General features: G+C 44.8%; 1 protein-coding gene across 1 annotated transcript in view; it reads right to left on the bottom strand.

The window, feature by feature from the left end:
• Positions 1 to 10,545, bottom strand: part of LOC134439323 (C-type lectin domain family 18 member A-like) — a 28,088-nt gene extending 17,543 nt beyond the window's left edge. Inside the window, exons 1-2 of the mRNA XM_063189227.1 lie at positions 10,391 to 10,545; positions 9,721 to 9,812 (exon numbers count right to left, since the gene is read on the bottom strand). Coding sequence (XP_063045297.1) covers positions 9,721 to 9,812; positions 10,391 to 10,511 — 213 coding nt within the window. The 5' untranslated portion in view covers positions 10,512 to 10,545. The remainder of the gene's footprint in view (positions 1 to 9,720; positions 9,813 to 10,390) is intronic.
• Positions 10,546 to 12,961: the final 2,416 nt, after the last annotated feature.

Raw genomic sequence — 12,961 nt, 5'->3', positions numbered from 1 at the left:
ATGTTATTATTTCATTATAAATATATATTTTTGTCCTATATTTTAAATGTTCAATGTTAAATATTCAGTTGGTATTTCCCACTTTATTATTTATTGCTATTTGTACACTGTTACTGATCCTGTCACGCACTTTAAAGGTGCCCTATTATGCTATTTAGAATAACTTTAATTGTTAATATTTTGCTTTACTGTGGTTAGTGGAGTTAATTTTGAATGATCACTTGTTTTCATGTCCATTATTTTTTATCATTGTGTACATGCACCCTACGCCGCCTGTTTGAAACGCGTGGAAGTGCAGAATGTTAGACCCTTCAACATTCTGAAATCTCGACGCAGCATGGAGCGTTTCATCAAGCATTCTATTTCTAATATTACGTCAGCAGCACAGCTGTTTTTGACCTGGAATCCAACCCTGTAGCCTATGTCTAAAGTTGACAGCCAAATAGTTCACCCAATGTCCACAATTAATCTAAAAAGGACGCATCATAAGTCCCACGTTGTTATTTGTGCACCTTGCTGTGTCATTTGCTGAAACCCAGTCCCTATCCAATGCGAGTCTTCCGTGCATGGGCTTCAGTTTGATTTCAAAATCGCTTGGGACAATTAGGCTGCCATTAATCTGAGAAAGGGTTGAAAGTGCTGGGTACAGGCTATTGCTTCCGATTTGAGGTTTCATGAAATAATACGCATATTGCATATGATGCGTAATAACGCGATTGTGACCATATTAAAAAAAAAAAAAAAAACTAATAGCCATCTGCGCTGTCTTGTTTATTTCTGATATCCTGCGCTGAAGAATCTTTATCTCAAACATTATTAACGCAACAGTAGGGGCCTGATTGGTTAACCCGCTGTCTAGCCTTGCATACTGTAGCCCTAAAGTTGAAGTTATTAGCCAAGTTTACTGCTCGCAAACAGACAAGTGTCGCGCTGGTCTAGGTGGGAGAAGTCTAGATCTGCTGTTGACAGGTGGAAATTTGAAGACACAAAGAATGTTCTGGGATTGAAATCAGATCACATTCCCTTGTTAATGACAAGTTAACCTTCGCAAAATAGGCTATCCAATAAGCTAATCATCTGCAATTGCTGTACACAGTTCAAAGGATAGGCCTATTTATTCAGCGAAGTTGTGGACATTTTCTTCGCTCCCGCGGCAGCCCCCATCTGGCTGTCAAAGACGCAGTCCGAAATTGAAAGAGTGCGCCCAGTAAGACAAGGGCACGACTTGTCGGACTCAAACCTATCAATTCAACGTCTGTCAGTGATATCGTGACACCCTATTTGTGATATGAACTCCGTGTTCAAATTCGTCCTGTGGTCTATTTGCAAGCCAGACTGAATAGGCTACTGAGCGCACGCGTTGTTGGCTTTTAAAAATGAGTTCCTGTTTGCTCGTTGTCTGTAGGCCTAATGCACAATGGCTGTCTTGTTAATGTCAGTGCTGTGTGTTTCTGTGTCCTGGCAGAGAGTAAAGTAATTTCAATGTCCTTGTACAGTATGACCTGCATATGGAGCATTTACCATAAAAGCCATACAGATTTAGCAAACACAGGGATTTGTGTATTTAAAGCCAAAACAGCTTGTACTTTTAATACTTCTTAAAAACATTCACAGAAGTGACAATTCACACAGATGGATAGGATTGAACTGTGCACATTCAAGACAAATGAGAAACTTAAATATGCAGATCCACATAGAAGCACTCACGCCAAGATAGAAATACCGGTAGAGGGAAAGAGGAAGAGAGCGAGAGAAAAAACAGGGACAGAGAGGAGATCAAAAAGAGATGGGGACAGAGAGAGGGGGCAAAGAGAAGGTGATGAGAAAGAGGGAGACAGAGAAAGACAGACGCAGACAGAGAGAGCGAGAGAGCGGAAAAGGAGATCTCCAACAGGCACTGTGGCAGGCTCTTGTTTGGACGCGGTGTGGTGGTGGTGTGTAGCGCTTCACTAAGCGGCCTCTATAAAAGCCTTCCTCCCTCCAGACAGCCAGCGCAGCCATCTACGCCAAGTCATGATTTCACCTTCTGCTGCCCTTCACACAGTGGACAAATTATCATCCTTATTTTGGACCTGGCACAGGGCCGGCAGTATGGCATAGGCGTCTGCATTGCAAGGGTGCCAAGCCACTTGGGAGACTGCAAGCTGATAGCTGTTGGCTGGAGCTCCTGTAGACTTCAACAGGGGGTGTGGTGGTGAAGGCTGGGGCTGGGGCTTGGGCTTGGATTGGGGATAGGCCTGGGGTGGAGTCGTGGAGAGTTCAGAGAGATTCCTCAGGACGAGTGGGATGCCTTGACTGGGGGCTCAGATCTCTGCCCCTCGCTCCTTCCAGTGCCCTCACACGCCCCAACCCCATATCCTCAACCCGACTGGGGCACAGATGGGGCAGGAGAAGGGGGAAGGGACCAGACAGTACACGTGTTGCCTGCCAGCTTCCTTATTAATAATGTCTGAGTGATGGGGATGTTTGCTGGGGGATCAGGTAGCTTGTCTCGTTAGCGCTGTTTCCTTATGAGTATGCAGCAATGAAACCTAGGTCATCGCAGTGAAAGCAGCAAGACATAGTTAGGTGTATGGGTTCCACAAGTGTGTGTGTGCGTACGTGCGTGCATGCATGCATAAGTGTGTGTGTGTGTGTGTGTGTGTGTGTGTGTGTGTGTGTGTGTGTGTGTGTGTGTGTGTGTGTGTGTGTTGGCTGTTATGTCTATGTAGGCGGCCATAAGCTACTTCTGGTATTTTGGCATCAAAAATATCTGTTGAACCGGTGCCTATGCCTGTGCCACATGTCTGTGTTTACGACTTCCATCTTCATTTGATATTAGAGTGTTTGACTTCCTCCTGTCCTTCTGTCCGGTTCCAAATGTCCCCATCTGCACTGGTGATGTCAGATGTTGTGATGTTATGATATAAAAGAACAGGACTGCAGTCAGACTAGCTTGTACGTTTGTTCCATTGTTCGGTGTTTGTGTGGAGTGTATTGTTTCATAATTCTTGAAATTCCCATGTAGTTTGAACAAAAGGGATAGGCAAAAGCAGAAAGCATCCTCCTACCTTAAAGCAAGCATAACAATGGATGGGTAATTACAGTTGCAACGTGAAAGTGTTTGATGCATCAGGCCCGCAAGAAAAAGCCTTTGACGCAAATCAGGAGAGACGATGAAAGCCAGCAAGAATTTGTAAAGAGTAACAGTACTGTAACATGGAATAAACAGAACAGTAGGGTTGTAACGACACACTCAGGATTCATCACATTTTTTGACCTATGGTTCAATACAACCCAGAATTTTTAAAATGTATCTTTTTAAATTAATTAATTTGTTTCCCCCCCCCACTTGCCAATATTATGAAATCAAATTAACAATGGCAGTTTATAGTACAATAGGTTACAAGAGGCTACTAAGAATTTTTTGAAAGTAATAATAATCATGATGATTTGAAGCTTGGAAGCACTATCACATCATATCATGTGGTTGTTTTCTGTACCGAAGAACAACAGCTGTCAGTTTACATGTTACATGTTTCCTTGTTTAGTGTACATGTGTATTATTTGTCTGTCTACTGTGCTGTTTTCTTTTTGGTATTTCATCACACGCGTATGTCCAAGCAAAATGTTGTCTCCTGTAGAGAAAATAAAGGATTATCTTATCTTATCTTATCTGAAGGGTAACAGAACTTTGAAAGGGCGTATCCTGATACTGCCTTCTTGCACTGTGATTGTGATTTCTTGGCTCAATACAATATTGTTACAGCCCTACAGCACAGTAACATGGAATAAAGCAAGGTCAGACGCAGAGTCAATGTCTACAAAGTGGCAACAGGGGTTGGTGTGAGGTGGATTCAGCATAGGAACAGCCAACTTCCATGAACAGAGTAGAACTACAAGTTTGCTCAAACACACCGAAAGCATGTGACACCTACAGACAATTCTGATATGAAATAAAGTGCCTCTATTCCACTATCTAAAAGGACAAGTTGGAATATTCATCTACCCTTGTCGTGTATACAGTTATATACCGTACTCAACATTTCCTCGTCTCGTTGCATGTTGCCGAGTATGTCCTGTTTGATATTGATGCTTTAGATAAACATGTGATGTAATGCAATGCAATATAAAACACCTTTTCTCAAAAAAAACTTCAAAGATCAAGACAGACAACAAAACAGCAACTTCAAAGAGAACTCTGATGAGGTGGAAAAAAACGTGCACGTTAAAAATAGCTCAAAAGGCTGTATGGCCAATGTCCACTTTCACTGAGAGGTTCAGTTAAAGTATAATGGTGTCGTTAACGAATTACTGGCCAGGCCAGCTCACTGCCAGCAGGTCAGTGATGGTAATGACGGCCAATCTGCCGTCTAGCCAAAAGCTGATGATATTCCACTGTGCTCAATAAAAACAGTAACTCTAAATTTAACACTAACAGCTACCTTCTTAGTCCATTTGAGCAAAATGTAGGCGTTGGTGGATAATTTAAATGTAACTTAATTACATCATGAAACCCCCTACTACTCACCCGTGATCAATTTACAGCATCACCCACTCACAACATACTTATTGACATTCTCCCGCAAAGTCTTCAGTGGTGATGATGAGACAGTGAGCAGGAGGGAGGGCCCCTGAAAATGGCTCCAAAGCACGCCAGCAGCGTCTGTCACAGACGCTAATGCATTTGACCCCGGCCCATTTCCCCAAGGCTGAGTGGCAGCTGAGTGTCTGACCCCCCCGCTTGTCACCGTGAGACAGCTCGGGGTGGCCCGTTACCATAGTGATGCCTGTCACCACTCCAGTGGAGAGTGTGAAGTGCTGGAACAGGGTGGGGGGGGGGGGCTGGGGAGGGAGAGGAGAATGCCTGCCTGGTTCCGCAGATGTGGTTTCACTATACGGGGCCCCCCAAGAACAGGTCCCATTTCAGCAAGCCTGGGAGACTGACCAGGCTAGGGAGCGAGAGAGGAGAGGGCAACAGGTCTGTTTGTGTGTGTGTTGTTAGTGTGTGTGTGTGTGTGTGTGTGTGTGTGTGTGTGTGTGTGTGTGTGTGTGTGTGTGTGTGTGTGTGAGTGTGTGTGTGTGTGTCTTTGTGCATGTGTCTTTGGGCGTGTGTGTCTGTGTCTATGTGAATGGGGACATGTATAGAGGGAATGTTGAGATGTCTTAGCTGAAAAAGACATGTTGGCACAAATCAATAGCTTGGGGGAGCCATCACACCCTGACCCACCGTACCACCACCAATCATACAAACCCACAAACCCTCCACACCACCACCACCCATTACCCCCGTCTGAAGAGCTCTGTGCTCTGTCTGTGCACTCTCCATACTGGAGAGAGGCGAGGCGTGCTGCCAGCCAGCCATCACCTAGAGCACTGCCTTCAATGAGCCGCTGGGGCCTGTCGGAGCCACAGCATTCAGCTCCCTTCTCTTCTCCTCAGCCCGCCGCCCAGCTCAAGCTTTCATGCAAACTCCTCGTGTTGACGCCCTCGCCGGCGCGCCCCCCTCCAGTGCACAAAATGAATCGCAACAGCCAAAGCCCATCAGTGTCAATTTCCCCTTGAGTGACTTCTGATGGCTCCACATGAGAGGGAAGAAGAGAGAGAAACGGAGAGACAGAGAAAAAGAGAGGAAGTGGAGAGAGACCAGAAGAAAGGGTTGAAGGAGGAGGAGAAGAGCCGGAGGAGAAAGCAGATGAAGGGTGTTGTCCTCCTCTTTTCTCCTCTCTTCTCGCCTGAGCCGCTTCTCTGCATGCATGGAATGGCACAGCTCCCCCAGCGTGGGGCTCTTCTGGCCCATTCTCCTCCTGTCTCAGCTCTGGAGACAAGACATCAAGCAACTGGGCTCAGACGACTGCCGCAAATACAAATCTCACTGTCAAGTGTCAAACTCGGAAGAACTTTCTCACAAACAATGGAAGATAAAGATGAGAACGAACGGGTAGTAATTGCACACACAGGCTGTAATAAAACCCACACTTATTTTGTCTGACATAGGGGAGTACAAAGGACGCTACAAATGAGGCCAAGATGAGTGCAACTTTGGTGCCACTTCTCGTTTGCCATCTTGCGATGTTGTTAAAACTTACTGAGATGTGAGGAGGAAACTCAGGTCGCATAGCTGATGAAAGCATACACCGTAATCCAATTTCAGGTGTCAATGCTCAGTAGAGCTCAAAATGAAGGAGTTGGACAAAAAAATCTCAGCTTAACTGGCTCTGATATATTAAACAAGACAAAACCAATAGTCAAAAAACTGTAACTTTGATAGAAATGGTGAAATATATGTATATTTTTTGTCGTTCACAACTGATTTATTTCGAGGTTGCTGGAGCAGTGTATAACAAAAGCAGGAGCAACAAGATGCTGAAAATCTTTCAGCCTTCAGAGCACCCTAAACGTGTGTGCGTGTGTGCGTGTGTGTGTGTGCGCGCGCGCGCACACACACACACACACACACACACACACACACACACACACACACACACACATGCACATGAACCAACGTTCACAATCCTTGTCCATCTTGCATTTCCACTCTAAATACATCTGAGGAACCCGTCGGTACTCCTTTTCAGCATTTGAAGTCTGAATGAAAGGCGCTAATTCAAAGGGCTCTTCTACCCTCCCCATCCCTCCACTCATCCCCTCTCTCCCTTCCTCTCCATCCCTGCACCACTCCTCCAGCTACTCCGGTCTTTCCTTCTCTTTGGAACCATAGGAGGGGTCAGCGTGAAAGAGAGAGTCAAGGCAGGGGCATCATTTGTGAAACTTCAGGAAATTAGAGTATCTTATCTCCCACTGAGTGCGACGCTCAGAGAGCTCCCCGGAGAGAGGAGGAGACGGAGGGAGAAAGAGAGAGAGGGAGCCTGTAATCTTTTGTAGTCCCATTTTTTAAAGCCGTGGACAATCAGCCGGTGCTTATGGATTCTTGTGCATATTTTCCTAAATGATTATCATAAAAGCGTTGGTTCTTGCCTAGAGCCTTTTAAAATGTTATCTGTTTAAAAAGGCGCTTTAATATCCCACTTCAACTCTCCAGGAGAGCCACTGTTGAGGCTTTGCAGAAATTACCTGAAACGTAGCAGACTTGAATACAAAATGATGACTCCCTCTCCTATTTCCCACTCTCTCACTTTCTCTTTACCTTTATCACCACCTTCCTCTCTCCCTCTCGTTCTCTCTCTTTTATCAGTAACCAGCAGATCCCCTCCAGTAATAAAAGTGTTAGTCCAAAATCAGTTTGGTACACAATCACATTATGTTTTCTATTAAATACTCACAAAATGTAATTAGGCCTACAGACCTGAAGCGTTCTCAGAGGGATAGTAAAAAAAACACACACCTTGAATGAAAGGCGTGTATCAGCACACATTTAAGGACGTTTCATCCCCTCACAAAGTACTACCGGGAAGTCTTTGAATGACAAACAAAACAAAGTCGCAGAGATTTGTGTAGTGTTCGCAACATAACATTTTGGTTTGCAAAGCAGTCCCTTTTTACAGACACAGCTGAACTCTGACACTGACTAGCCAGCAATGACTCAATCGTCTGTAGAGCTTTGTTTGTTGAGGGTTCGTATAGTGGAAGCCCCCATTTAGTCTACATAAGCCCCCCACCACTGCCCCCCACCCAAAAAGTCTGAGTGACTCCAAGCCTCTGTGTATGAACACAGGGATTAGCCTTCTCTACACCCCCCCCCACCACTCTATTTTACAGCTGTGCCTAAAGGGCCAGTGGAGCTTGTGTACACAGGAACACACTAGGAGGGCTACCAAGACTCACTGGGTATTGCCATGTTAATACAAAGGCCCCTATAAAAAAACGAAATAAAACATTCACCGTGTTTGAGTAAGACGTAGTGGATGAAAAACAAACACCACGCAGCGCAAAGCAAACCTAGCGGCCGACAAACTGTGAGAAACTGTCACACATTGGTGAGCTGCATGGACAAGTTTGCGGATTCAGCATTTGGAGGAGGCCGAGGCTCGCTGCCTCGACAGATGATTCCATTAAGCAAATCCTCCCGGCCCACCCGCTCCCTCTTCCCAGGGTCTCAGGAGGGACTAGGCCTCCCGTCTCCTCTCCATTCCACTCCTCTCCTCTTCTACAGTATAGCATGAGGAGGAGGAGGAGGTGAGGAGGTGAGGAGGTGCCCACCACAGCATGGTGCATTAACCTCGAGACTCCCCGCTGGCACGCTGGCACCCTCCCAAAGATGCAGATGGAAAGAGAATGAGACAGGGAAGGAGAGAGAGAGATACAGAGAGAGAGAGAGAGAACGAGGCAGAGAGAGAGAGAGAGAGAGAGAGAGAGAGAGAGAGAGAGAGAGAGAGAGAGAGAGAGAACGAGGTAGACGGACAGAGAGAGAGAGAGAGAAAGCGAGAGAGAGAGAGAGAGAGAGAGAGAGAGAGAGAGAGAGAGAAGACATGGAATGGAGAGAGAGAGAGAAATAGAGGGGGATTGAGAGAGATAGAGAGAGTGTCTTGTGTGTCGGCGGGTGGGTTGGGGGGGGGGGGGACCAAGAAAGAGCCTGTGAAAGAGCCCCTATGACTATTCCTGTCCCAGTTCTATTTCAGGTGTCATCGCTGTGTGTGTGTGTGTGTGTGTGTGTGTGTGTGTGTGTGTGTGTGTGTGTGTGTGTGTGTGTGTGTGTGTGTGTGTGTGTGTGTGTGTGTGTGTGTGTGTGTGTGTGTGTATGTTGATGGGTGATGGGGAACTCACTGAACTGTTACACCAGCCAGTGACAGCAGACGCTGGACTTGCATGTTATGTCTGGCATAGTGAATCTCCCTCTTCTCCCTCTTACCACTTTGTTTATTTGACACACTCAGAGCAGACAGAAACACATGACATGATGATATAGCATAAGCTCTTCTAGTTGGCTGGATTGCTGCCTATTTTCATAGTGTTTTTTTGTAGTTGTGTGTGTGTGTGTGTGTGTGTGTGTGTGTGTGTGTGTGTGTGTGTGTGTGTGTGTGTGTGTGTGTGTGTGTCTGTGTGTGTGTGTGTGTGTGTGTGTGTGTGTGTGTGTGTGTGTGTGTGTGTGTGTGTGTGTGTGTGTGCCCTATGAAGAGTAAGTAAACGGATCAGAAGGATGACAGATGCTGATTTCTGGGAAAGCATAGATATTTCTTTTCTGTATGCAAAAGAGGCACTTCCTGCCCTATTCCTTCAAACTTGCTGGGATGACACAATGCAGATCTGAGTATAATTGCAGCGATGAAATGGAACGTCATGTGTAACTTTCTTGTCCCACTGCATGGACAGACCTAACTTTGGGGTTTTGAGAGTACAAGGGAGGGATAACATTATAATGCAATAATAAGCACAAAGCACAATTCATTGCTGAATGTCAGAGGGAAGGCCTGACCACAGTTGCATCGCCCACCAAATAGTGAGACTACAATTCAAAACATCCGCAACGCAGACAGTCCAACTTTATCAGTTGTTGAATAAACTGCAAGAACAAGTTTGCCTAACTTGTCTGTCCAATTCAATGGCCCAAATTCCAAGCTCCGGAAACCACTTCTACTGAACAAAAAAAAATACACACTTCCCAGCTAGTTGGAGCTCTTTGAATCCTTTCTGAATGGGCAGGAGGGGGATTAGCTTTCAATTGTAAGACTGGAAGCCTACAACAGCATTTTGCAGGTTTAACCAATGCAGTAGTTGTCAGGCAATTGAACGGACTGTCAGATACAATTTATATTCTGTGTACAAGAAGCAAAGCTTACCAACCATTTTCTGCATGTTGGCGGCCATTGGGCTGACCCGACTACGCAGTCTATTGTGCTGGGTAACAATCTGAAAACGCTCCTTCACCCCAAAGCCTAGAATAAAAAAAAGAAAGCGCGCAATTACTTCAGCGCAAGGACAAGTCTCCATGGAAACTACATGCATGTATGAAACACAGGCAATCACAGGCCACGTTTAGGCTACAGAGACGTTAAACTTCAAACACCTAGGCCTAAGGTTTGTATGCTTTATGCGTGATTTTATTGTCTCACCGCACACGCGTTTGTGGAGGCTACTTTCCGTTAGAATGTGGCTAATTAGAATACAATCTCATTTTGTGTCGTAGGCAAAGCAATTCAATAACATTCCACATTTAATAAAGGAAACAAAACAGTTCAATGTAATTATGCAATTTAACTAAAACAAAACAATTCAATTGTACTCCATCATCGCAATTGCCACTCAGTCGGAGCCAGCTTGACCCAGTCTTGCGCTGCGCGACCTTGCACTGGGCAAATTTGTAAAGTTGGTGCACAGAAGTTCACAACAGTTTATCAGGCTGTTGCGGTCGAAATAAAAAAAGCATTGTAGAACAAAAGGCTACATTAACAACAAAGATTCGACCATGCATCGTTAGGCACTCTCCACCAGTTGAATATATAAACTGGCTTACCAGTGGCAGGTGGATTCATCACGTCTGGTCTCTCGTTGGATATTCGCGCTGCGAAAGTAAATACAGTCGGCCGAAGTGTATCAAGTAATATTAAACACAAAAGTCCGTTGAATGACAACATTGTCTGTTCTGCAGACAGTATGGTCGGCAGTAACTCTGACACTCGTTTCAAATCACTCTTCCTCACGCTATGCAAATGCGCTTCAACTTTTTTTGCACAGCGCGCGCACGTGGACCAGTCACCACGCCTATTAGCTTACTGTTATTCGATGACTGAAAAAGCCTTAAAATAACAACGGCTTTTAGTTGTCTTAAAAGATAAAGTAGCGTAGTATTTTCCATTTAATCTTCCTGTAAGCTGAACAGCTGACCAGTGACTTCCTCGGCTTCTGGCAAAGTCCCAGAGAACCACACCTGAGAAAAGAAGCATTTTGATGAGAAACTGGGCTGAACTTAAAATATCTGTCGTTTACATCATTTTGATGTGTCTCTCAAGAACTGGAAACCATCTGCACGTGCAGGTCCACTTGATGGTTGACTGTTGCTTATGGTCTGGTCTCACTGTTTTATTCTTAATGTCACAAGTTTTAGGTAAGGTTACTTAGGCTATACCTGTCAATACTAGAAATTAAAACCCATGCCTAATATTAAAATCTTGCATAAAAACGCAATGTCCTGGTATGTTTCCCTCATTCAATGTTTCAGTATGCTTACCATCTTTGAAATTCAACAGCCAAGGCATTTGATAGTCTATTATTCCCCTTGATAAAAATCATTAGGTTTAGAGAAGCTTATCTCCCATGCATTATATTAAACCACATCAGGTAGGCCTACTGTTTGGCTGATCTGGATCTACTGAATGGATGACAAACACATGAACTAAAATGTTATTATGAAGTCAAGTTCCCAACCCGTAGGCCTATTGAATCATATGATGCCCTCAAGAGACAGTAAGCTGCACTACAAAAACAAAGACTTTGACAGGTGTGCACTTGACACTAATGCTTTCTTAAAAACAGGAAATCGCATAGAGAACAGAGGCCTATGTCAGACTCCGCAGAAATGCTGCATATCTCACCCTGATATTCACAAATTCTCAATGACATCTGTCACAGAGCATTTTCCCAACACTCCTGTTCTGATGTGTCACTTTTGCTATGTTTGACTGTTTCTGTTTCAGAATTCAAAGTTGTCCATTTCTCCAGAGGAGAATGCCAACGTCCCATTCCAGCTTTGTGCTAGTGGCTCACTCACAGTGTGCAAGTGAGTGATGGTGATTCCACTGGACTAATAATGTAGAAAGAGTCCAAAACTCAAAACATGAAAAGACTAGAGGCGTACTTTCATCAACAGCTAACCACAGTAGTTATCATGTCTCCCAGTCACACAGCTTTGATGGTATAGCCAGTGAAATAAAATAAAACATCTCAGTGATGTTCCAAAGAGGCCCTTGAATGGGGATGTATGCTATTAGTGACTAATAATTATACACATTTTATTTACAATAGCAGTGGTCTGTCATTTTTGGGGGAAGAGTATGGCATTCTCAGGCATCTACAATTTCATGATGCAAAGACGACCAGCAAGCAAGAATAAGCTGGTTTGGTTTCCCATGAATTTCAACATGAGCGCTGATCTCCCAGTGGAATCCATGGGGCCAAGGGGACACCACCAAGCCTCACACTTGCATGCATGGAGAGTTCTGCTTCTCATTAACACAAACTCTCTCTGGACAAGAAAAAAAACCTTCCATGTTACAGGAATCTATGTATACTATTCTCCAAGGTATCAGGCTAGAGATGTTTTCAATCAAGCAAAGCATGGCAAGCGTCCAGGGCAAGACAACTTGCTGGTAATGGGCCGTGCCACTATGGGTATTGTGTGCTCGTCGAGAAGCTGAGCCTGCCAAGCGACACAGGACATGAGGGAGATCCAGTTGATGTTATCACTCAAAATCTCTCAATCATCCGAGCCAACTGTAATGTAACTGTGAGGTTATGTTTAGGCTTCCTACCCTTAGCCCTGGATCAACAGTAATGGGCACATATTTTATGGCCATCAGGGTACTGTCGCTTTTAGTGCATTCTGCGGCTTTAGAACAATGCATAACCACTATGGAACTGGTTGTAAACATGTAAGTACGATTGTTGTAACTCTGGTGCCAGCATTGGACATAAAGCAAACAGTTCAAATCCGGCCTGTAATCCGCAATTTGGCTTGCATCAGAGCCAAGTGTTAGGCCACTGATGAATATTCACTACCAGTATACAGATTAGAGGATTTTCTACCCCTTTTGCAGATGGAAACAAAGTGAGGTTAAGTGCTGAGAGAGGAGCAGGTGCATGCACTAGTGCCCTGCAGAGGGCAGGCCTTTGCCACGGCTGCTGCTGACTGTCCTGTCTCCTTCACACTCTGTCTCTCACACACTCACACATTCCACTCTTCTCAGGGGACTGAAGTCCAAAGAGGCTGCTTAATATTTAGGCCTATTCTGCCTAACAACACACACTCAGTCAGTTCCTGGTAGACATACCACACCATCACCATACAACTTTGTCATGTTGATTCAAC

This window comes from Engraulis encrasicolus, chromosome 22 (assembly GCF_034702125.1).
Source record: "Engraulis encrasicolus isolate BLACKSEA-1 chromosome 22, IST_EnEncr_1.0, whole genome shotgun sequence".
Taxonomy (NCBI): domain Eukaryota; kingdom Metazoa; phylum Chordata; class Actinopteri; order Clupeiformes; family Engraulidae; genus Engraulis; species Engraulis encrasicolus.
Note: the sequence above shows the minus strand (reverse complement) of the source record. Positions and strands in the feature narration are given on the sequence as shown.